Source organism: Fundulus heteroclitus, chromosome 5 (assembly GCF_011125445.2).
Source record: "Fundulus heteroclitus isolate FHET01 chromosome 5, MU-UCD_Fhet_4.1, whole genome shotgun sequence".
Classification (NCBI taxonomy): Eukaryota; Metazoa; Chordata; class Actinopteri; order Cyprinodontiformes; family Fundulidae; genus Fundulus; species Fundulus heteroclitus.
In genome coordinates this window covers 7,127,806-7,152,627 of record NC_046365.1, presented here as the reverse complement: position 1 = coordinate 7,152,627, position 24,822 = coordinate 7,127,806, and the positions used below count along the sequence as shown (strand labels likewise).

General features: G+C 41.2%; 1 protein-coding gene across 1 annotated transcript in view; it reads right to left on the bottom strand.

The window, feature by feature from the left end:
* usp43a (ubiquitin specific peptidase 43a) overlaps positions 1-24,822 on the bottom strand; it is a 196,018-nt gene that overhangs the window by 157,472 nt on the left and 13,724 nt on the right. The window contains exon 2 of the mRNA XM_012873168.3: positions 16,994-17,149. Within this exon, the coding sequence (XP_012728622.2) occupies positions 16,994-17,149 (156 nt within the window). The remainder of the gene's footprint in view (positions 1-16,993; positions 17,150-24,822) is intronic.

Genomic DNA, 24,822 nt, shown 5'->3' with positions numbered 1-24,822 from the left:
TACGTTTAAGCGGGCTGGTGGTTGTTACATAATAGACGTGTTCAAAAGAAATCCCCAGAAAAAGTTGAAACTAAACGTGCGGCAGCGTTATTTAATGACAGTTGCCCAGCTTATTTCAGAGACATTGTGGAGGAGGATGAAACAGACTAAACTGGACAGGTTTTTAATCAAAAAACCCTGCAGATAAGAAGTGAAGAAAGCGTGGGGGAGAGGGCATAAACTCGCCAACAAGAGTCAGTAATTCACTTCAGCCTTTCTCCTCCACTTCTGTCAGCATCTTTATGCTATCTGATCTCCAAGGTAAATGCTGAACAATAATCCGCACTGCACTTAATAAAACCGGCGTATTTCAATACATTATATTGCATTGTGCTTTTATACAACGCCGTAGTTGTTATTTATGAATACAGTTTTCTTATTCAAAACCATGTAGCAAAAATTGCTGTTTTCCTGGGGGAGGTTCAGCTACAGACACACAGACATGTTTCACTAGATTACAAATGGGAAAAGTTGATTTGACATACGAGTAATTTGAAATATGAACAGTGTAGTGAGATGAATCACACATTAACTTGTGTCCCAAAGAAGCCGATTTCAAATGGGTGTTTTTGTTTGTCGGGTTATGATTGCTGTGCCATGCAGTCCCAGGCTTGGTTACCCAAAAAACACTGCTATCAAAATAGTACTAATATATATTAATAAAATTTTAGTCCACATCGCTCACCCCTGGATATATGTAGTAGGGCTGGGCGATAAATCTGTTTAACTGATTAATTCAAATTTAAAATAATTTTTTTTTTTACCAGTACACTCATTGGGCTTACATCAAGAGAATAGGAGCAATGGTCAAAATATATTTAGGAAAATATATTGTCAAAATATAATAAAGAGGAAGCTTATTTTACCATGATACGAGGCACTTTAATTTACTCATTCACTTCGTGTTTTAAGTTAGTTTGAAGTTACACAAGTGAAGTAAAGCCTGTTCTTAGCTCACTGTGTAATAATACAGTTTCACAGCTTGGATTTAATTGTGCTTCTAATTCAGGTCAACTCCCAGATAAAATGCTTGATATAAAAGCAAGTTTTTAAAATAAGTTATTTAATTGGCATGGGGGGGGGGGGGGGGGGGGAGAAATCGATTAACCGGACTTGGTATAATAAAATCAGAGATTTTATTTTTAAGCCATATCACCCAGCCCTAAAGTCTTCAAGCTGGTAATGTATTCCGTCGTCAGTTTGACCTTCATTTCATCCTTTTCAGTACAGACAGAGCTTTATCTGACTTTTTTTAGACTATTTGAAGAAGAACATCCTGTTGGAATATTAATGCACCAAAATGAATATTTGAGGTGGTAATGTAAATGCATAACATGTGGTCGAATCTATTAACATTCTTCCACAGTGAGTCTCCAAAACTTTGTGATTAGAAGTAATCTCCGCTTTAAAACTAAAAATAGCAGAACTCTGTAACACCAGGACCGGTTTACAAGCAAAGCAGGAAAAAATGTGCACCGCTGATCCAAGGTCAGCTGGAGGAGATACGGTTCACCAAGAAAGACAAAGAGCAGGAAAGTGTTTTGTCTGCATTAGAACCAGTTCTAAACCCTGTTCCACTCGCTGTCCCCAACAACGCAGAGCCAGGACGGGCCGGCTGGCAGACATGGAGGAGGAGCCTCCTGAACACGCCGGCTGGTCAGGAGGCCGTACCGGCCGCAGCCTCACAGACCATCAATCACTGGGCTAATGCCGCCGCCACTCATGGCTCTCTTTTGTGAGAGCGTTTTGCCTTCTCTGGGGACATATTGAATTCTCCATAAGCTCTTGCAGAATGACACTTCTGCAGAGTAGCTAAGCTCTCCGCACAAAAAGGTCAAGCATGAATTGTCGGACCTGCTCTTTACAGCCTGCAATATAGACCGGTATTAGGCGTTAAAAGATTTCACCTCAGCACGCTGATACAGTACCCCCTCCCCCCTTCGTTTTTCCGCGTGTTTTTCTTTTCTATTTACTCTGGTAGATTCTAAAAGATGATGCAACACATCGGATAAAAATCTGTCGACTTTCGTCAAGGTGAGGGAACCGAAATATGTCTTCATTTTTCAGCCGGCAGGAGCTTTTTCTGTGGAGCCTTTCAATTCCATCAAACCCGGAGAGACGCGAAGGAATACAAAAGAGCCGTCAGAGGTGGTTTCATCTGAATAAACCCACAGCAGCAGCCGGAGAATTCACATTACCTCTCTGTAGAAGAGGTCTGTTCAAGAAAGCAGGTGGGGATGATAAGGCCATAGATAAGCTATGAGGAGAAAAGATGCAAACACAAACCTGAAACCTGAAGAGTTTCATATTGCACCATGCCGTGTAGCTTTACATTTAATGATGCTCAAGAATGGAAATAAACACAGCCAGGTTTCTGTTAATGGGAACAGTTTAAGAAAAATTAGGTTTAGCTGGCTGAGATTTTTTTTATGCTTAAAAAATGATAAACACTCTTCAAGCGTTTTACATCTCATATACATACAGTACACACAAAGACAATTTTTTTTTTGCCAATCTTTCCTTCTGTATAATTTACATCACAGGAGCAGACAAGCACACCTCTCTGAGTGTCAGAATTTCAGCATCTGGTTCTTGTACAGCTTTGACCGACCAGCACTGATCTTATCGCTGATTTTGGAGATTGCTTTAAGTACAATTATAGTAATTTTCAAAAAATTTAAATATGTGTTACAATAACTGAGAATCCTCACCAGCGTGTTACAATGAGGCTCGTTTGTGAAAGATCATAACCTTAAAACAGATATTAAACATACTATTTGTTAACCTGCATTTCTGTGTTGATAATGTTTTTTTGTTGTTATTAAGCTGATGTAATCTTTTAATCTTAAATGTTTATTAGCTATAAGCAGAAAATTATCCCAATTAACAGAAATAAAGGCTACAAAACACCAGTCTGTGTGCAATTAATCTATATAAGGTGTTTCAATTAATTCATTGATTTACTGAAAAACAACTATTCAATAATATTCTAGTATTATATGAAGACATGGAAAGAGCATTAATTATGTTTTTTTTTAGTCACCTGGCCATGAGCATTAATAATTCAAATTAGGAGCAGAGGTGATGTGTGGGAGAGCAGTTGCAGTAAAACTTTGAATTAGTATTATTAATGCTTTAAAAACCAAAACCAAATAATGCTTCTACACCAGAGAGTTAGCGATGCAGCCAGGGAGCTCCGAGTGTGGTGTACTTAAGACCAAAAACAAAAAAAATCAGGCTTGTGATAAACAATTGTAAAATGGGTAAAAGTATGATGTCAGATATAAGCAACAAAACACCAGAATGATTTACTCTGAACAGCAGTGTTAAAGTCTGCTAATTTAAAATAATAGGAAAACTCTTTGAGGATTTCTAGTTTTGATGAACTTCTAATGAATCTTCCTTAGGAAAACAAAACCTGTCATGATCATATGGGTCAGTTTCCCCTGTAAATTCAGACCTTTTTATTGTTTTTAGGGATTTGCATCAAAGAAATAGAACATGTGAAAACAGCAGAAAAAATATGTTTTATTCTAACAGCAATTACAGCATTTTTCGGACCACAAGGTGCACTGTTAGTTAACGTGTCTATGTGCGTCTTTATCCACACATAAGGCGCACCGGATTATAAGGCGCATTAAATATTCTTCACAGGTCTGTAATATCACTCCGTTCCTCTGCGTACACAGCTCTCTGTTGAGAGGACAGAGTAGTTAGACTACACTGCCCTGTTTCTAACATAAGGCCAAAATAAACTTAACTTTTATATTGAATTAACTTACTTGGTTTATTGTTACTAGCGTGTACTCCGGGTGCGGCTGACTTACATGAATGCACTTCTAGTTTAGACATTACAGTCAGGCAGTCTTGTAGACAGCTCAGGGGTCCAATCATGTAGTGACACAGTATACCGGCTTTGTTGCTTACCGAAGTCAAAATTGCATATTTGAACAGATTTTTGAGTGTATATTACCACAACAGTAAGCACAACGGTAATCATATATAAGGCGCAGCTTATATATTGCGCACCATCAGTTTGTGAGAAAATTTAAGGATTTTAAGTCCGAAAAATACGGTAGTCCTAGTTCTGTATTACACTCCCCACAGTTGCATTTACATTTCATTGTTCTTTATTTGGTTCCCCATCTCAGTCCCTCTTAAAATCTGTTTTTTTTTTGTTGTTTTATTTATTTTCAGGTGAAACACAGTTATCTTGTGTAAATGGTAAATGGCTTTATATAGGCTGATGACCCCAAAGCGCTTGATACTACAGTCAGTCATTCACCCATTCACACCCTGACGGTGGTGAGCTATGTTAGTAGCCACAGCTGCCCTGGGGCAGACTGACAGAAGCAAGGCTGCCATACATCTCTCTCCGTTTCCTTGTGCGGTGAAGGATGGTGCTGATTGCTGTTGTTATCATTCAACTCGGCTCTAGTTCAGGTCCTCTTTGAGCCCTTTTAGAGCCTGGTCAACATCACAGCTGGGACTGTTGGCCCCGGCTTTTCCTCTCTCATCTGAAACACCTATATCCACAAGAGCAAGCGACTAAACAATAGGCTTCTTTTGAGGCATTTTTTTTAAGTCCCAGTACACTGGGGGGTCACATTTGAAAAGTGCTGGTACTTAAAGCACTGGTGTAAAGATTTGAGACTTACCGTGGACTTCTGGTCTTAACGTGTTTTTTTTTTTTTTTGGGGGGGGGGGGGGTGCTGTGTTCCCTGAACAGTTACCATTGTTCCATTTTCATTGGTTGCTTTTGTTTTCAGTCATATTTTAAGTACAGTTACTGTAAGTGAAATGAAAGTTGGTATTTTAAGAGCTTCAATATTACAGCAAGCTTCTCTTCCAACATTATATATTTCAACTACTCCTGCAACATGACTATTTCTGAAAAATTGGTCCAAAAGCCCCCTCTGAAACTCTTGCTCTACACTTCAATCAGAAAAAGGTCAGTACTTTGGAAATGTCACTAACTCAGGGTTTCTGGCTGAGTGTGGGGGTCCTGGCTGTGGCAGGGGGTACTCAGCTTTGATCTTACCCGTGTCGGAGGAGAGAAATGGCAGCACTGAGCTCTGAAGGGGGAGAGTGACCAGATGGTGACTGCAGACTTCACAACAGAACTTCACCCTAATTTCACATAAACCGCAAACACCGAGGGAATTTTAGATTCCTTTCTGAATCAGGTCCTTTCAAAGCCGAGTTAACAAAATCCCAAAAAAACACAACAGCAAAACACATTCTAATCAAATCGCTTTGCCATCCACAAAAAGAAACAAAGCACAGTCAATAGTTTCAAGTTCAAATCCAATGAAAACGTGTCCACCTGTTGCTCTCATGTAAGATTTCTCAAGGGAACCAGACGAAGCATGTGACGCCTCAGAGAGTCAACGTGCCTCAGAAGACCCTAATGACCCTTAAAGTCCCAGTTGATCCCACAGGAGGTTAAATGGCTGAGATGCTCCACCAATCAGAAAGAGTGGAAACTGCTTTTTAATCCAGAGCTCGTGGAGAAAATAAAGCCACTCTTGCCTCTGGATAGCATCTTCAGTTGTAAAAGAAAGGAAGCAGTGACAGTTCAGAAGTAGAATACAAGATCCAACACAAGATTAGGAGACTTCTGACTCTCATTCTTAACTAAGGTTGGTATGTTGGACTGGATTTTGAGGCGTGGGATTTTGATATCTGTATCAGCAAATATGTTTTTACCTGCCGATCAACATCGGTTCACATAAACTGAAACAAAAAGGCCTAAATCCAGCTGATTAGGTCAGAACAAATGCCAGGACATCTATTATTGACTCCAATAGTCAAATCAGTGTCATCTGACTCCAACATTACTAGATCCATGCAGTTGATCAAAAAGTATAAAGTGAAAGCTTGTTTGATCACAGACTTCTTTAGCGCTGATTTGGTTTTAGATCTGATCAGTTAAATAGTTAAAAATATATTTGAGAACAAAGACAAGGCATTTTATTTTTTTTTACTATTTGTAATTTTTGTATTATTGTACCCGAGGTCCAGACCAAAACAGATGAACAATACTCTATATGAGATAAGAGATTTGATAAATTGTATGCTGATTTTATGTTCCAGAAGTGATGAGCAGTGTTTTATGACAGGCTTCTTCCCTTTCTGCTCACCAGTTTATCAATCTGTTTGTTCCACGGTAGGAATTGTACTGGACAGTACACTACCAGTTCAGCTTTTTTTTCCTCGTTCTACTGGTACATATTTATTAATCAGTGACAGTTCAGTCCCTTCTTTGAGCAGATACTCTGATCTGGTGATGATGCTATCAGTTTCTGGTCTTTTAGTTTCACTTAAAATGTGTTTATTATTTACCCATTCAGTTACAGCCTGCAGTTCCTGATTTCAGACATTTGTAAGTTTTCCATAGAGGTAAGAGACCAGTCCAGGATGTGTGAAGTTCTGTTTAAAGGTTACCAACAGTTAATATTGTATCTGCAGAAAATGATCTCTTGCGGTCTTTGTTTTGTATCCTGTAAATTCAGCTCAAATGGTCTTGGAGGCTGAAGCCAATGAATAGTCTGAGAGGGGACTAAGATACATGTCTACTGTATTAGAACAACTCTAATCTAAGTCACAGCTAGTTAAACAGACTAAATTTTAGAAACTCCGAACCTTTGTTACGTTTTCATTGGTCGATTATTTACAAGGAACTAGACGATCCTTTACACAGGAAACGGAGGAGAGAGCTGGTACGCCACCAATGATCTTCCTTTGGTGAAATGTGTACTGAGAAAATACGCCTACAAAGTGTTACAGGTCAGAGTATTTCTCTGATAAATAAGTCTGTGAATAAAAAAGAAAAACATGAAATAGTGTTTACTGATTTGCTTTTAGGCCTGACAGTTACTCTGAGCCTAACCAGAAGCACTTAAATATTCTGAATATTCGGTTCTCTGACACCCAGCACTGGCCCCGCAGGCTTGTTCGTAGGCACTAGGCCTGTTGGGTGCATCGCTTCATGCACCTCTCTCCTAACCTTGATGACACCATTACTCTTGGACAGGTTCAATCTGGACTTACTGCATTGGACAACACGACTTTCTTCCATAGCTCCAGGGTCCAATCTTTATGCTCCTTAGAAAATCGAACTCCTTTCTTGCAACTAGCCTCAGCTATGGGTGCATTGCATTGTGCGTGAGGAAGTGGGTTTAACTTCAGTGTGTCCCGGCGCATGAAGACAGGCGCATCTGTAAGTGCGACTGGGTGAATGAGTCTCTAACATAAACCGCTTTCAGTAGTTGGTATGACTATTTAAATTCAGTCCATTTACTACTGAATATATCCACATTTCCTTGACAAATGTGTCCAGCATTTAATAACTTGATTCCTAACCTAGGTTTAGTAGTTTCTGCTATCGATAATTTAAAGATGTTGTCTTTGCTTTGTGCAATTTGAAGCTTCTGGAAGCGATTAACCTTTTTCCACAGCTGTTGTCCTTTTACATGGTTGTTTAAGAAGTTAGAAGCTCCTCTCTGTATCAGCCCAGGTTAAATAACTTGCTGCCACATGAAACATGTCTGTTCATTCAGTAATTATCCAATGGAAGGCTCTTATTTGCCTTGTGAAATTCAGGGTGGTGATTTTTTTTATTTCTTTTTCTTGAAAGGCAAGAAAGAACATGTCTGCATGTATTCAACAGAAACCATAGGAGGTAAAGAAGTCATATTTTTGGTCCAGTAGGAACACCAAATCTTCTGCTTGCAACACTCTGAGCGCTGCCTGCAACACGTTTGCATCAGCAGCCGAGCAGCGAGAATCAAAACCTCAGTGATCATCCTCCTGACAGCCCGACAAAGTTATGGCATTATCCCCGGGCTCATTTCCATGCTGATGTTGAAATTTAAGGGAAAACCGGCCTGACAAACTGCTTCTGAAACAAGTACAAATTTGAAGATGCTCGTTTGATTTTATTGCTTGCGTTAAACGGACTCTCAGGGGATGCAACCACAACACAAATCATTTATTGCTACACAGCAGATTAACTCTAAACTCTAAAATGCGTTGGGCTACTTATGGTTGGCAAACATATTCCTCAATTATTGCTTCAGACGGAACAGCTTTGTGAACAAATATTAATTTACTGCAACAGTTGTGCACATTTCTCTGTGAACTCCAGTTTCATTTTTATCCAGATGCTGACATAATATAACATGGATATATCTGCATGATTTCTCTGGCAGATCTGTGCATGTGCTGTACATGCTCAAATTTCAAATCATTTCCAGAAAAATACTTGACATTCACTCATGCTTGTGAACATGAGTGAGTGCAGTTACTGACTCGTGACCAGGCTGTGTAGTATCCCGGCTCCCAGTTAACTCACGCTGGCATTGATTTTAGCCTCTTCACAAGCTTGAACATGATAAGCAGTTTATAGAAGGGGATGGGTGGATTTATTGATTTATTTGGATTCCCATAAGCTTGATTCAAAGAGAAAGGCAGCTTTTGTGAGTCGCTTCCCCTCCACTATTGTGTGGGAAAATGGAGGAAGGCCAACAAATTAGACATAATATTGCAGAAAAGTACAAAACAAGTTGCACCCTCCAAAGTGATGGTGCGTTGAAATTTATATGACACGGTGTTCTCAAAGTGCAGAGATTAAAAAGTTAGCATTCAACAGAACTGCTTGTCGACATCGTCAACATGCAGCATTGACATTACCATGTATGCCAGCAAACCTTTGAGCAAAGGTATCTCTTATCTGGAGTACAGATCCCTTCTCTTAGTTTTTGTTCCACTGGACATCAGCTACAGCATAAAATAAAAAGACACGACAAGAAATTGACTGGTGACCAGAATCGGACATCTTTCGCAAACAGCAACACTCTTCAGTGTGCTTGTTGTTACTGAGTGCCATTTCCAGTACCAGATGTGTAAAAGTAGAGATGCATTGATCAGTATATCGGGGCAGATTGTTCTAAGTTTTTACTAGTTAGTACTGATTCCAGCCAATTCACATTTCAGTCTTTAGCTCCTAATGTTGCTTGCATTACTAACACAGCAAGTCTTTGTGTGTATTTCAATGTAGATCCTTATTTTAACTGCAATTTTCAAAAGCATGTTGCAACAGAACAGAGCAGATTTGCTGTTATACTTTCAGCCTTCTTGGTTTCTGCTGAAAGTCTTGCTGTCACTCGCAGCTTCAATGAACCACAATATTTTCACAATGTTATAATTTTCCGAGACACAGAATTTTAGGTTTTCATTCTGTGAAAGCCATTATCATCAAAATCACCCATTAAAGGCTTGATATATTTCACTATGAATTGTTCGTTTTTTACTTTTTCACAATGTCATTTGAAGCTGTACTTGTTTGATCAGATTTCTTACTGAAATTAGATAACTGAGTCTTCTTTATTCAGCGAAAGTGTCCATGCCAAAAAGTGATAAACACATACTTTACGTTTTAATTCATGACAAATAACCAATATTGCATTTTTTTTACATGATTCAACAACACTGTAGCTATGAAATTCCAAATAACAAACCAAGAGGAAAACAAAAATGGTTGCTGCTGAAAATCTACTGCTAGAGACCCGTCCCAAAAAATACAATACAATAAGGGCTTTTGCAAGGTCATGTTGAAAGCCCATCTCAAAGAATGGGCATACAATTTATAGAAATTTGCAATTTGATCAATTAAATGAATACATTTTTTTTCCTTCAGTAAAAAGGGCAGAGTTAAGCTTTCAACCAGTCGGTCAGAGGTCAGGGCCAGTTTAACTCAAACTTGCCTATTCTGGTCAACGTTTTTCTCATTTGAGATCTTTTTAAAAAGGAAGTCAGAGGAAGGATGAAATGTTTAGGTAGGCACTTTAAAGGAAAGTAAGGAGACATGTGTGTGGTTCTTTCAGGCTGACACTTTGAAACAGGGAGGGATGACCATCCAGTGACCATTCTTTTCACCAGTCACTGGGTGAAAGGAAGAAGGAGTAAAATGCAGCTTTTAGGAAATCAATGAGTTAAGATAAGGATCTGTGTAGTTCCCAAAGCCAAGGTTGGTGCTCCACTTGGTGTTGTCAGACATCAAACTAAAAAAAACAGATATTATGATATATCTTATGTAATTCTAACAGGATAAAACAACCGGAAATAACAAGTAGATATAAAAATATTGGTTGCCTCCTTGAATTGACTGTTTAGAATTGGAAACAGCGAGTCACACGTTTCACTGTTTATGGAAGCAGGAAAGTTTGGGAACCACATATTTTAAAAGGGTGCTTCTATTATAATATTTTTAATAGAATAAGGTTTGATTATGATTCTATTATTGGCAGGATGAAGCCTTAATAAAAGGGTGCAGCTCTTTTAAACAGCATCACCTTCAGGAGTTCCCTGACACAAACATTACTGGATGTTTGTGTCAGGGAACTCTTCAACTGATGCAAATTTAGCTTAAAAGGTATAGTGGACGATTCTTCCGAAAATGTAGGTAAGAAATTCTAAAGTTCCTTTTTTGAATAACTGCGCATGCACAAGTCCATCCTAGCTGCTCTTTCTGCTCCTGAGGGGAATAGAATGAAAAAAAAAAATCTCCCAAATTCTCTGTTCTGAGCTGAAAAAGATTGTCCACTATACCTTTAACTGTTTGAAGTTTAAGATAAAATAAATCTGGATTAACTTCTGCAGGAAAAACCTCAATGCAACATATGAATGTCTGAGGACCCGGCACTGACAAACTGCACCTTGCTGTTCTCTTCTGGAGGAAGAGGGGAAATGGAGATTTTGAAGACGGCCAGTTGCTGCTCTACTCTGGCGTCCACCAAGTAGGTGGGTGGGAGAATGTCAGCCAATAAGAGTGGGTTCCTCAAGTTATGTTCTGCTTAGATGTAACTCTTAAATATTTGGGCAAACAATCACTTTGGCAGAAAATGACTTGTTCCGCCATCTTGCCTGGAGGATTTTTCACTATTTTTCCATCTTTTTTTTTCTCTTCTAAATGTTCATTTTGATATATTTTACTGCTCTGCTACTGAGACATGAGATTTAATGGGGGGGAAAAAAAATGCCACTTTGCTTTGAGCTGTGGGAAAGAGACACCAGTATTTGTTTTCATGAGACCATATTGCATTAAATAAAACATACTTGTAGATTACCGTGGAAAGATATTCATAGACAAATCAATAATGAGAACAGCAATCATCTGCTGTCCTAATTTGAATTCCCTGAGCTGTATCATTGTGGATTCAAGGCTGTAACGCGCGATAAAGGAGTGGTTGTAACCTCGCTGCCTCCCTCTCCTACTGCTTAACCGTTTTATCTTTTGTTGTCCTTGTTCTCCAACAGGCTTCTATTATCATCTGGCAAAAAAGACAATTCACTCTGTTATCAGTTAAAAACCTGCAACTACGAGCGAGCATGGAAGAGGAGGCTAAAGCTGGGAACACTTGAACAACGCAGAGCGAGAACAAAGAGTCGGAAGAAAACCTATTAATAAAAACATTAGGCTGGCATTTAATTATTTCTCACTCCAAATATGCACCTTATTTGTGGAGCGTGGGAGTCATTCTGACGTTCTCACTATGTAAGATAATAATTTAGCAAATGTCAAGAATGTTTTTTTTTTTTATTTAACAATTGATCGCTGGCTTTTGAACCATCTCACAGAGCACTGGAGTGGGCAATTCTTTTTTTCATTCCTTGTCCGGCTGTATGGAGCACAAAGTCACTAAACAATGCCCCTCCCCCACCTGTTACTGCACAATGCCGGTGTTTTATTGGTCCCCTTTTCACACAAAATACAAAACATGTTGTTTGCAAATCTTTCTCAGTGTGAAAAGCGTAAATAAACACACTTGTTTTTCATGACATTTAAGTGTAATAACACGCTTAAGTAATTTTACTAGCAGTGTGAAGAACCATTGCTTGTCTGGTGCAAATAAAAGCAATGAGAACATGCTATGCATATTTTGTTTTGGATTATAGTGGTTCTGCAGGTAAACCAGACTATAAAGTTATCCGGGGAGACTCATACGAGCCCAACCCTAGGGTAAAGTCCACAAAAGATACATAAACCGTGTCCAAAACACCAGTGTCCGTATCCACAACGATTGCTAAGAGTAGAAATAGCTCTTAGTGATGTCATTTTAGGAATAAACCTTAGAATTTCCAGATTTTTCTTAGAATTTTACCTCCGTATGCTAAAAGTTCTTCACAGACTTCAGTAAGCTCCTAAAGTGAAAAAAAAAAAAAAAGAAGTTTGGAGAAGTGAGGAGGACTTTTAACGAGTCTAACAGCGTCTTAAGCAGGGAAGATGGTGGAAACAGAGAGAGCTGTTCGGCTGATCCACCACCTGAACACTGGAGGAAATGAGCACAGAGACTTTCTTAACAATCACACAATCATAATATTTAGATAAGATAAACTTTATCATCCCCATAAGGGAAATTAATTCGTTTCAGCGGCCAAAGGGGTTAAAGGCGGCTCTACCTAACATCATTTTATAGAAGATAACTAAATAGGTAAAATGTTGGATAATCATTAATAAAAACTGGAGAAATGTACAAACTATGTATATAAAAGTGGTGAGAAAGTATTTTCTGTATTGCAAAAATGTCAGTAGCCTAAATGGTCATGTAGAAGTTCACTTGTGTGACACCATCTCCTCGCTCTTGATTGCTGCAGCGCTTCTCGGCTTCCAGGCTGGCGCGTAAAGCACCGAGACGGCAACATGAATTAAAGTCCATGTATATGTGCCTGCAATCCAGGGACTAATTTACTTTTCAACACTCCCCTATTCTCCTCCCAGAGCTGTGGGATGGATGTGCTGCTACTTGGTTTTTACCATATTTTCTTCTCCATTTCATTTTGGTCAAATACAACCACTTTATACAAGCAGGTAATCCCAGTTAAACGCTGACAGGTGAGAAGGCATTAATAACAGATGGATGAAGTCGTAAAATGACTGGTGAGTAAACATATTTTTTTTTTTTGTGAAAACACAAAGCAAATCTAAATAATGATGAAAAAGGTGTGTTCAAACATTGTGATGTGTGACAATCAATTAATTTATCTAAACTTATCTTAATTCGGTTTAATTGATTGATTGATAAGCAAAGATTTGTGGGTTTTTTTTTCTTGTACTATCTACTAATCACAACTCTTAAAAGACAGCGTCACACCTAGAAACTGGGCCAACCACACCTCCTCACTAGGATAAAAGTTTATGTCACTTCCGTACACAGAGGAGCTCTCAGCAGCTATCTGAACCGCTCTGAAGCCAAGACTGGGCTAACATAGGAGCTCTCTGGGAGGACTCTGAGAATCTTAGTGAATACGGACACTGGATCTTTGTTCAGGCTCTATGATGTTTGCCGTCACCCTTTTCAGTTCCTCTGAGGTCACCATCATAGAGTGTTCAATGGAAAGCAAGCAAAGCGAAAGCTGCAGCCTCTCTAGGAGTGTAACGGAACAACTTCATCGAACAAAGGAGCAGATACTGGTCCTGGTGATGGATTAAGGACCTCCGGTGGCCCGGACTCTCCTAGAGTAACTGCCTGTCCCCTGGAATATCCTTTATTCTGTTGAGACTGTGCTGAGAGACACAGCCAGCCTTCTGGTAATGGCCCGTATTGATGAGCTGGACTGCCTGTGCAACCTCTGTAAGGTTCAGGTATCGCCTCGTGCTACCAGTAGTGCTGCTGACCCTGGTCTAATGCAAAACTACTGAATACAAGTTTAAAAAACAATGAAAAGGAGGGAAAAATGAAATTGTCTGTCTCCACCTGCAGAACCATTGCTGTTTTTGGGGTTGTCTCATTTTGGCCCCTTTTTTCACACCAGAACATTTTAAGGTACTATTCTATGAAAAAGTCCAACAATATTTTATGCAAATGTTTGAAGCAAATAAGGTATGTTTTCACAGTATTCCCCTAATATTTTTAAGATATCTGTACACAAATATAATTAAAATCACATCAACTCAGATCAAATACCTGTTTTTGCTGCTAGGGCAGTAAAGTTTAAATTAATTTTTTGAAACTAAAAATTATCCTTACTCCAAAGCCAGAACTGTAATCACTGTCACGTTTGCATCTCGCTGCCGTTTTCTGATGAAGGTGAACGCTGCGAAGCAGCAGTCTTCATACAAAGGCTGTGATTGGTTGAGAGTGCAATGATGTCGACCAAAAGCCAGTGGTGATAATCATCCCATTCTTTCTGTGACCACCTGGCTGGCCATCACTCTCACATACCCAAACAAATACCACACGGTAATAAAACACTAACTGCTAATATTGGCCCAGTTACACTTATTGGATCAATATGTTAATAATGGACTAATATTGGCTGATACCAATCTTAATGCAGATATATCGTGCATCGCTAATGATCTACAACAGCTTTAATTAGCTGTATTTTATGACCAGATATGTTGGTACATATCGGAGATGTAACGGGAAATAGCCTGGTGACTGGAATTGATATGATCTTCTGGCCTGGTCGGAAATGGATACAGTCAGAAACACAAAGATCTGACTTTTTCCCAGTCAGTGACCTCATCACAGTAAGCGCTACTGAACGGTGCAAACAACAACACTCTCTGTGTGACGTTTTTAGTGTATGAGGTCTGGACTGCGCCTCAGCAGACCCACGTGTCCAACGCTGTGCAGCCGCTGACTGAAATGTAGCACAAATACAAGCTCACTGCCCCGGAGCCCTTACACGCATAAACAAAGGGCGGAGCTCAAATCTATTTGTCAATGCATCGAGTGGCAGACATGGCCGCCTCTGAATCAATTAACAGCATCAAAACTCAATTATTTTAATGTTAATAAACTAAATGCACCCGCTGTCTTTTTGAGTCCTCTTTTTCAAGAAGCTGATCAATGGGTAGCACAGCGGCGACGCTTAAACACCAACAGTACTCATTTATTTATTTAAATCACCGCACACTGGGGCGATATTATACACATAATCACAGTGGAGGTTTGTCACAGTGGGCGTTGATCCCACCAGGCTGTCATATCCACCAAACAACATTGTGATGCAAACAATAAACATTCAATTTTTGACTTTGACTGTTTTAAAGTCCTGAGCAAACTCTGAGATCTTTGGACAAAAGAGAAATCTATTAAGGAGAAGCGGTATCATCTTGGAAATAGAGAACCTATTTTCATCATCTTCACCACGTCATCGTGTCTGCCCTTCACCCCCCCCCCCCCCCCTGCATTTAACATCCAGTCCTGGCCACAGTCCAGAAGCACAGATCCAAGGTGAGCCCCCCACATCACAGACGGAGTCAGGGACACAGCGAGCGATGGCTCAGACGCTCTGCCATCATGAAAAAAGAGCTGCTGAACACGAAGATTCAGATCAGACCGAGCAGGCTGAGCTGACCCCTCGCAGGTAAACCACCAGCTGCACACAAACAGACATTTTTGCCCTTGGGTGTGTTTCCTTTTGGTCATTTCTTTGAAATAAAACCAAAAATCTTGTCCTTTTAAAAGAATTCTAAAAAGAAAGATTCTCCTCTTGGAAGATCTACCTAGTTTAACTTCACAGAACAGCGTTAACTTTAACTCGACAAGCTTTCGCCTCATTCGTTAATAAACCCGGGTGAGAGAAATGTAATGCCCCTTGAGGTTTAAAACATCTTGTAACATCATTTAAAAAACTGCAATTTCCTTTTTTTTTTTCTTTTTTTGACTTTTATGGAGAAATGTGAAGGAAAGTTATACATATTTTTTTAAACATTTTAAAAACACAAAATCTGAAAAGTCATGAAACATTAACCCCGCTTCACTAAATAAAGACCAGTGGCACCACTCGCCTTAATGAGTGCTGGTAAAAAAAACGAACAATGTCCCAAGCTGTGAGCAGGTCACAGACCACGACTCAATCCATTGTCCAATAAGGAGAAGTGCAATGGCACCGCTCCTGGCCCAGGACAGCTTTAATCAGAGTTTGGTGGCAGCATTAGGCTGCGCAGAAGCTTTTTCTTCCCAGTATGGACAGGGAAGCCGATCAGTGTTGATAGAAAGATGGATGGAGCTAAGCACAGGGCAATCCTGGAAGAAAACCTGATAGCGCTAGCTGGAGACTGGGGGCCGAGGTTCAGCTGGATATCAACCTAGAAATTACAGCCTGAGCGACAACTGCAACGTTTAGATCAGAGCATATTATTGTGTAAGAATGGCCCAGTCAAAGTCCAGACCTCAATACAATTCAGAATCTGAGGCAATTTAAAATATGTACAGATGCTATTCGTCCCATCTGACAAAACTTGAGTCAATTAGAAAAGAAAGAATGGGCTAAACGTTCACTGAGTAGATGTGCAAAGCTGTCAGACATTCTGCTAAAATCTTTATCGCCTTTAAACCCTAAAAGGGGGATTAAAAAAGGAGCCACTGACAAATCAGCTGGGGTATTTATACAAACACACAGAGTAGAATATTGCAGCAGAAGGTGGTTCTACCAAGTATTGATTCAAAACAACTAATACAAATGCAGGCGACACTTTCCTCTGCCAAGCTTTTAAAAACTACGTATCATTTAGCTTCCACTTCACCATTATGCAGCACTTTGTGTTGGCCCATCCTTAAAATCCAGTGAAGTTTGTGGTTGTAACATCACAAAAATGGTATGACTACTTAGGCAAGGCACTGCGTTATGCGGAGCAGAGGATATCTGTTCATGTGTTCTCGTAAAATACCTGTGCGGTAAAGAAAAACCTGAGGCTCCACATTCCTGCAACAATATTCTGAGTTTCAGGTTTTTAACAGTTTCCAACAAATATTTCAAAGAAAACAGTGCCGTGCTGAAGACGTGAGGGACAGCTGGGATCTTTTTAGTTAGTCTGCTCATACATTTTCAAAGAAAAGTTATTCTAAAAAAAGAAAAAAAAAACAAAGTGAAGAGACAGCAAGGCTTAGAGTGCCAGGCAGGGAAACGGCCTCTAGAAGGCCCAGCAATGTGGACTCACCTTACTGCTGGCTTTGGTCTTGTTGCTGCTGCTGTTATTGTTGTCAGGACTTTGATTGGCATCTTCATGAACTCTGTCCAGGAGCCAGAGGAGAAACTCGAGGGCATCGTGCTGAGAGTTCCCCCGAAACTGAGTGCCGTATTTTGAAACTATGCTCTGAAAGGGAGGAAAACATCACAGTTAACACAGTACTGTTAACGTAAGAATCAAGGATCCAAAAATCTTTATTGTCGTTATGTGTTACCATAAAGAAACTTTGATGAGGCACCGGCTCACAATACACAGAGATTACACATAACACGCAGACACAAGAAATGTTTTAATTCTTTTGCCACGATTGCACCAACAACACTTCCCGAATAGCTTAAAGTGTGCAAACAGTCCCCAGCATTTGATGAAATGTTTCAGTCAGAGACGGAAAAGGGTAGAGTGCCTCCTCCGGGTTGGGGAGGATGTTCTTCTTGTTATTTTTTATATTCAATATATGCTGATATAAATTCAAATAAAGAAATGAAAAACAAAACAGATTTTGTTTTGTCATGTTACGGGTCAACATGAAAGAATTCTGAACATGTTGATATACTACCTTCAAAAAAATGCAAGAATGAATGAGTTAGTAATTAGCAGCTAAAAAACAGCCCCAGGTGATCAATAGTTTCTGCATTCAGGTCGAGATCTGAAACGCCAACATTAGTCACTACTAACTACAACGTTCCAAGGAGAGCGCTTAGTTTATGAAGCAGGGCGCCAACTCTGTGTTAGCATTACCCACGCAGAATCTGCTGCGACCAGAAAAAAAGAACAGACCAACGAGTCGGATCAAAACAGAGAGGAAGCGATCGAGCCAAGGTTAGCCAGAGATTAAATTCGGGTCCTCAGCAGAGCACCGTGCACTTTACTGGACACCTGTTGAATCTGTAGGAGACGTCACGTAGTCCTGTAGAAAGAATTTAAACATCTACGCGTGAAGATTTATCATTTATAAACTGTTGTTTGATGTTATAGCAGCTTTATGAAGCCCAGCTAAGCTGGTGTGGAAGTGGAGAAGGCCATCCAGACTCCAGAGACGCCAGGGGGAAACAAAAATGGTGACTAGACAAAAAATTTACCCCCGACGATGATCACTAATGAGCGAGCTGGCTAGAACTCCATCACCATACTATTGCAGACCAGCTCTTACTGGTTTTAGAAAAATACCTTCATGTTAAAAAAGTTTAGTTTATTAACAATGTTTACTGGTGTGTTTAAAGAAAAGTGTTTTTGATCTATTGTAGCCTGCAACGTAACGGCGGTTGGTCAGTTCCAGGTCCAAATTTAGGAAAAAAAACACGGTAGAAACAGTTTCCTTTGCTTGCGAGTCGTAAACGACTGAATGAGGAGACTTGTCTCATCATCGCTAGTTGTTTTGGACCTTTTAACAAGAGACGCTGTGCTGTAAATGTAGTGATGCTGCGGAGCTGGGCCAGTGCTATCAGAAGATGTATAGCACACATCCTTTATAAGTCAAAACTAGATGATGGAAACGTTACAGAAGCTAAGAAAGAGGGGAGATTCTGGACTGAGCTGCCTGCAGTCTTGAACCTGCACCAAGTGAGCAGGTTAACAATTGTTTTGTTTTTTTTGTATTAAAATCACAACGCTTCAGTAATGGTTAAGATAATTTCAAGATTCTTCTGATAGATATCAACTCAACCCCATTGCTGCACCATTGTCTCTTCTTCGCCATCTGTGTGCGAGACTGACAGGCTCCGAGTTCTGCTGCTCGCCTCATTAAAAATCACCACATCATACCTGCAGTCTCCCAGTATCTAAATATAAACACTGCAGGGGAGCCCCCTCCCCGCCTCGCCTCCCCGCGCCGTCCTACCTGACAGAGAAGGCCCGTTAATGAGCTTCATCACCATGAGGGAGTGCTGACAGGGGATGAAGGGATGCGGGACAGATGGAGAGAGGGAGCTGTGGAGCGAAGGCCGGACGCTGGCAAAATTACCAGCAATGAGCGCGTGATCTTTTGTCCCTCTGTCAAAACGGACGGCGCGGTTGTGACAGGCTTCGAAAGCACCGGTTTGCAGAGCCATCAGCAAAAACAAAAACTGCAAATGATAAAAGAGGATAGGAGGACAACAGCACTGAGGATGGGCAAAGGTGAGGTCAAGAGGTTGGGACCTCGCTGAGGAGAGGAGGGGACTATCAGTCCAACTTCACTGCTGTGCACTTCTCTACCAACTTTATCACTAACTAATTGGTGTGTGTGTGTATGTGTGTGTGTGTGTATGTCACAGCAGGGTGAATTATTTTTTCCTCATCATTTTGATAGCTGTTTGCAAACTCAGTAAATGCAGCACACGAGCTCAAAGACAAGGCGGCCAATCCGAGAAGTCGTCTTCCTCTTGCTGAAGAGTGTTGTCTCGTAAAGAAGAATGAAACAACATGATGAAGGGCCTTGTTAAAGTATTTGATCACATTGCCAGTGGAACCACAAACTTTAATGTCTTTTATTTTGCCATAGAATAACATAAATGAATATATAGTCATGCAGGGAAAGGTAAGTGTTACACGGTGTGGCAATACATTCAGCTTTGATACTAAATAGAAACCAGTGCAACCGATTGCCTTCAAAAGTAAACTAAATAATAACAGTATTAGTAGTAGAAGTAAATAGAATTTTTAAAAAGCACATTTCTGAACACCTAAGGACACAGTGCAGAACAAGCAGAACAATAAAGCTAAAACAATAATAAAAGTGACAGTTAACCAGCGTTCACAGACAGCGTGCACCTTTAAAACACATGCTTTTGAGTTTAGACTTGACCTGGTAGAGGGAGTTGGTGTTGCGGGTGTTTGTTTGGATGGAGAGAACTCCAGAGTTTGGGAGCAGGGAGGGAGAAAGCTTTGCTCCTCGTGGTGCCGAGGCTGGAAGCATGAACAGTGAAGTGAACTGAAGACGAGGATCTAAGAGTGCAGGAAAGAGTAGCGATGTGAAAAAGATGAGGAAGGTAGAGGAAGTGACGTGTGGATGGCCTTGAATGTGTACAGAAGGATTTTTAATTGTATTCTGAGTGGAGCTGCTGTAGGACTGGGGTGATGTGATGAAATGAAGGGGTTCTGGAAATAATGCCAGCAGCTGAATTCTGAACCACTTGTAGCTTATGAAGTAATTTTGAAGAAGGTCAAAGAGAAGAGAGTTAAAGTAATCAATGCGGGAGGTGACAAGGCTACAGACAAGAATTGATGCACAGTGAGTGAAAAGGGAGAGATGAAGGTGATTAATGTTGCATAGATGAAAATAGGCTGAACAGGTGATGTTATAGATGTAAGAGGTAAAGCATAGAGTGGTATTGAGAATGACAGGCAAACGCTTAACCTCAGGTCAGGGTGAGACTAATGAACCATCAGGTAAAAGGGAGAAACCGTCAGCTTTGCATAATATAGACTTGGTTCCTACGAGGAGGATCTCAGTGTTATCACTGTTCGAATTAAGGAAGTTGGAAGTGAACCAGGATTTTATTTCGGATAGGCAGGAGGTAAGGGAGGAGAATGGGAGGGTAGAACTTGTCTTACATGAAATATGGAGCTGGGTGTCATCTGTATAACAGCGAAAATGGATGTTACATTTGCAGAAGATATTGCAGATTGAAGAATTAAATAATGAAAAGTAGGGGTCCCATGACAGAGCCCTGGGGCATGCCGGTTGTGACAGGGGATGGATGGGAAATAAAGGACGTAAGCTGAATGAACGTCAGAAGGTTTGTTAGAGAACATTAGTGAACAAACAGCATCATGAAGACTGAGGAAAATAGCAGACAGGTCAGGGAGAAAGTTGCATTATTCAATCCATCATCTGAAAACTGAAGAATTTTGCATCAACTACAACCCTACCCAAACATGGTCATCCACTTGAACTGATGGGCTGTGGCAAGCAGAGCACTGACTGATACAGGGCTAATCCTGGAAGGAAACATGCTACAGACTGCAGAGGTTCACTTTCCAACAGGACAAAACCCTGCACCCAAACTAACTGAACCTCAGCTTAGCAGGGCAGAAAGGGCAGAAGAAACACAGGTAGGGATGGGGATGGGGGCTGAATACAAATGCTACAATTTACAGAGGTTTATGCATCCATCCCCTACCACGGCACAATTTTGCATTCAGCTTTGTTGGTCCATTACTTAAAACCCCGATAGAAAATGTTGTGGGTAGTAAATCTAACAATGGCACCCGACGTGTTGCCGCCTAGGAAGGGAAAACTCATATGGAGATGCCCACTTTCCTTCTCACAGCAAGACGGGCAGAGTGGACGCTAACCGGCAGAAAAGGGTCGACTAGCTCATCTGCACTTCCTCTACCTCCTCAGCCAGATTCTGATCATGAGAATACCCTACTCCTTTCACAAAAAAGCCCTGAACCAAACTGACAGGGCTGGCCCTGTCATGAAGCTGGGGGACATAATAACGCTGTCTCAGTGAGAGGCAGAGAGAGATTCCTTTTTCTGTGTTTAAGGCATTCAAAACAAGCGTTTAAGACGAAGATTAGTTTCATAAATATATAAAAAATTTGCTTTTTGATTCGAGCTGGTTGATTAGAAAATAATTCAGTGTCAACGGGTGAATACGTTTTTTGTTTGCAGCGAAGCAGAAGTACATCACGCAAACACGAAAACTGGGAGAATGTCAGCTGCCCCAGACTCAGAGCGGAGAGTGAAAAGGACGGCAGGAGGGCTGAAATGTCAACTTCCTCCAGACAGCTACACTCCACCAGGCCGACCTGCGCATGGGTCAGCTGGGATCTGAAGTGTTTGTTGAGTAAACACATCTGAGGTAGTCAGAAGATAAAGGTGGGTGGAAGCAGCGGGCCTGAGCGAGCCGAGACATCAACAGGAAAACCATGATCAGTCCAGACCAAGATCTAAGGTCACAACGGATCTGGTTCTAGTCTTTAGTCACCCGGTTCATTTCGACCCATTTAGTTGTTTTTTTTTTGTCTGTGCTTTTATATATATAAAATCATGAGCAACAGAATAATTCACCCCATTCACTTCCTTACTAGATCAAGATCTAGAAGATTTAATGCCCGTTTGGAATCAATATTTCTTTAGATTTTTTTTTTATTGAACTGAACCACAGAACTATGTATGTAGTTTGTCTACCCTAACAAACTGGACCCAGCCTAGATTAGGCAGAAAGTGCCCCGGATATCGCTGCAGACTGAATGAGAGGCCAGACAGAGACTGTCTCCATCCTCCAAGAGGTCAGCACTCGCCCCACAGATAGAGACCAGAGGCCAGATCTGTCTGCGGTCCTAAACTCGATACCAACTGATGGCACTGATCAGCTTCTGTATGCCGTTGGATCCAGAGTGACGATCAGACCCACTTTGGCTAAACTTTGACAAATCCAGGTTCAAGAACTTGACGCCATCCTTCTTAAGCAGTGCGCGACCCAGCTGGTGACCAACATGAGGAGGAGATGCCAGGCTTCTCCCACCCACTACTGGGGAGCCTGTTTGTTGAAGTTTGATGTACTTAATCAGTGGCGATGTACAGAAAAACATGTCACTCTAATAGAGGAAAGATGCACTGCACCAAATTCTAGCATCTTAACCCATTTCCATCTTTACACTAAATGAATGAGTCTCTGATTTGCCAACACGTCTTGTTCCTCCCAGCTTCAGCCATCCAGTCCAACACGAAACTAAGTAGCAATCAACCAAACACAAAACTCCTTATTTGCTGCGCTGAATTTAGGTAAGATAGTCGAACAGGGACCGAAATTATTCAGCGCTGATTACAGGTTCTGTAAAGCCTGGGTTGCCATTTTGTCAAAGAATTTCAATATTTCTCTGAACAATGCAAGGGGGAAAAAAATGGTTACGCGTCTCCAGAAATATTGTTGAAATCTCATCTGGTCTCGTCGTTCTGAACCTGATATGGTGTTCGATCTTTTATTTAGAGGTGGCCGTCTCATTGCACACATGTCCAATGTTTTACTTTAGCGTGAAGGAAACGTTTGGTTATGAATTAAAAAGGTTTAATTTCTCACACACACACACACACACACACACACGTTTCTCCCAACTCTTCATTTTCTAGGGTTTGAGTTATTAAATGATATTCTCCCTTGTAGTAGTCGTCATTGCTCAATAATAAAGAAGATGTAATTTATTCCAGTTAACTGACTAAACTGTGGAATAATCTGTACAACATTCAATAATCAAAACATACAAGGATCCCGTTTGGGAGGCCAAAGTCTACCTCCAGTGCCCCACACCCACCACCACCAACTGTGTTTTAGCTCAGATACTGTTGCCAGCGGCAATCCTGGCTGACGTAACTAGCAGCTTTGCTGACAGATTTAGTCAGGGGTGGGAAAAGATCTTCATTGAGAGAGAAATCTCACTCCTCATAACTAAGCTTGTTGCTGTCAAAGCGTGGCTACGGGCTGAAGGCTTGATGCCATCAGGCTATCCTGTCTGGATTAGTACTACACATGACTCCAACACCTACGAATGGCAACGTTTTACCTTCATGCAGACGTGAGCGAACCAGAAAACCGCATCAGTTAGCCGCCGAAGAGGAAATCAGCACAAAAAGGCCTAATTAATCTGATGGATAGACCTGATCTATTTTTATGGATGAAAAGCGCGTCAATGCTGAAGGACGCAGGACAGGGAGCTTTTCCACAAATAGCAACAACAACAAAGAAGATAAAAGCATGAGAGAGTGGGGAGATGATAAAACGCAGGTATGCGCCTGCTTAGCGTCCACAGCTGGAGACGTGACCTCTCTGCTGTCAGCAGAGGCAGGGCTGCACTCTGCCAACATCCCCTACGTCCACACCCACATGTCTGCTCCGGAGTTTTACCCTTCGACCTTAACTTCACCTCGCACCGCTGCCCCCCCACCCGCGGCGCGCTCTTCCCACATCCATCCTTCTACTGTGTAAACATTGACGGATCAGAGTCCTGGCAGGGCAGGAATTTACTATAAACATTCATCAGGAGAATGAGCCGCCGCTCTCCCTCCCCGAAACAGCCGTCTGCCAAACAGGCCCGAACGGATTCCTCAGTGGCAGACTGACGGCTGCTGACAAATTATTACGCAGGGTAACCTTTGGAGAACCCGCACGCGCTGCTCTCACACACACACACACACACACACACACACATATACAGAGAGGTGTGGCTGAAACCAGAACAGACAGAATCTCTCATGACCGACTGCTCCGTTTCATTTCCCTGTCCGATCAGCTCTGCTCCCGGAACAGACCAGACTCTGGGCACTGACCGCTTACAACTTGCTCTTCTGCCGTTCTCTGCGTCTGTATTCATCTGTCCGTTTCCCTTCGCAATGCACCGTCATGGTCCTCTCAGTCTCATTGTTAGAGATGCGCTGAGAAACCGACTGCTGACTTGACCAACACTCTAGCCTGACATGGTCATACTCAATTCTAGTCAGAATTTGAGTCTGATACTGCTCCATAGAGCTGTGATTATGGGGCGTGTTTCGAACGAACCAGGAAAAAAAATTCCTCTGCACTCAATTGGATAGACCTACAACCAATAAGAGCAACGGAGTGTGTGATGTATGTTAAGCGACGCATTGTTGTTGTCAACGGAACTCAACTGTTAGCCTAGCATAAGAAGATGAGCGTTAACGATTTTTGCCGGTGTTGCAAAAAGAATGTAAGGATCCAAGGAGTCCTTCAACACACGAACCTGTCGATGTCTTCTAGAACAGACCTAATAGCAGAATCTACACACCTCAACTCTCCAGCGGCAGCCATCGTTGTTGTAAACGAATTCAACCCAAGCGCGTTTTGGTGACGTGGTTG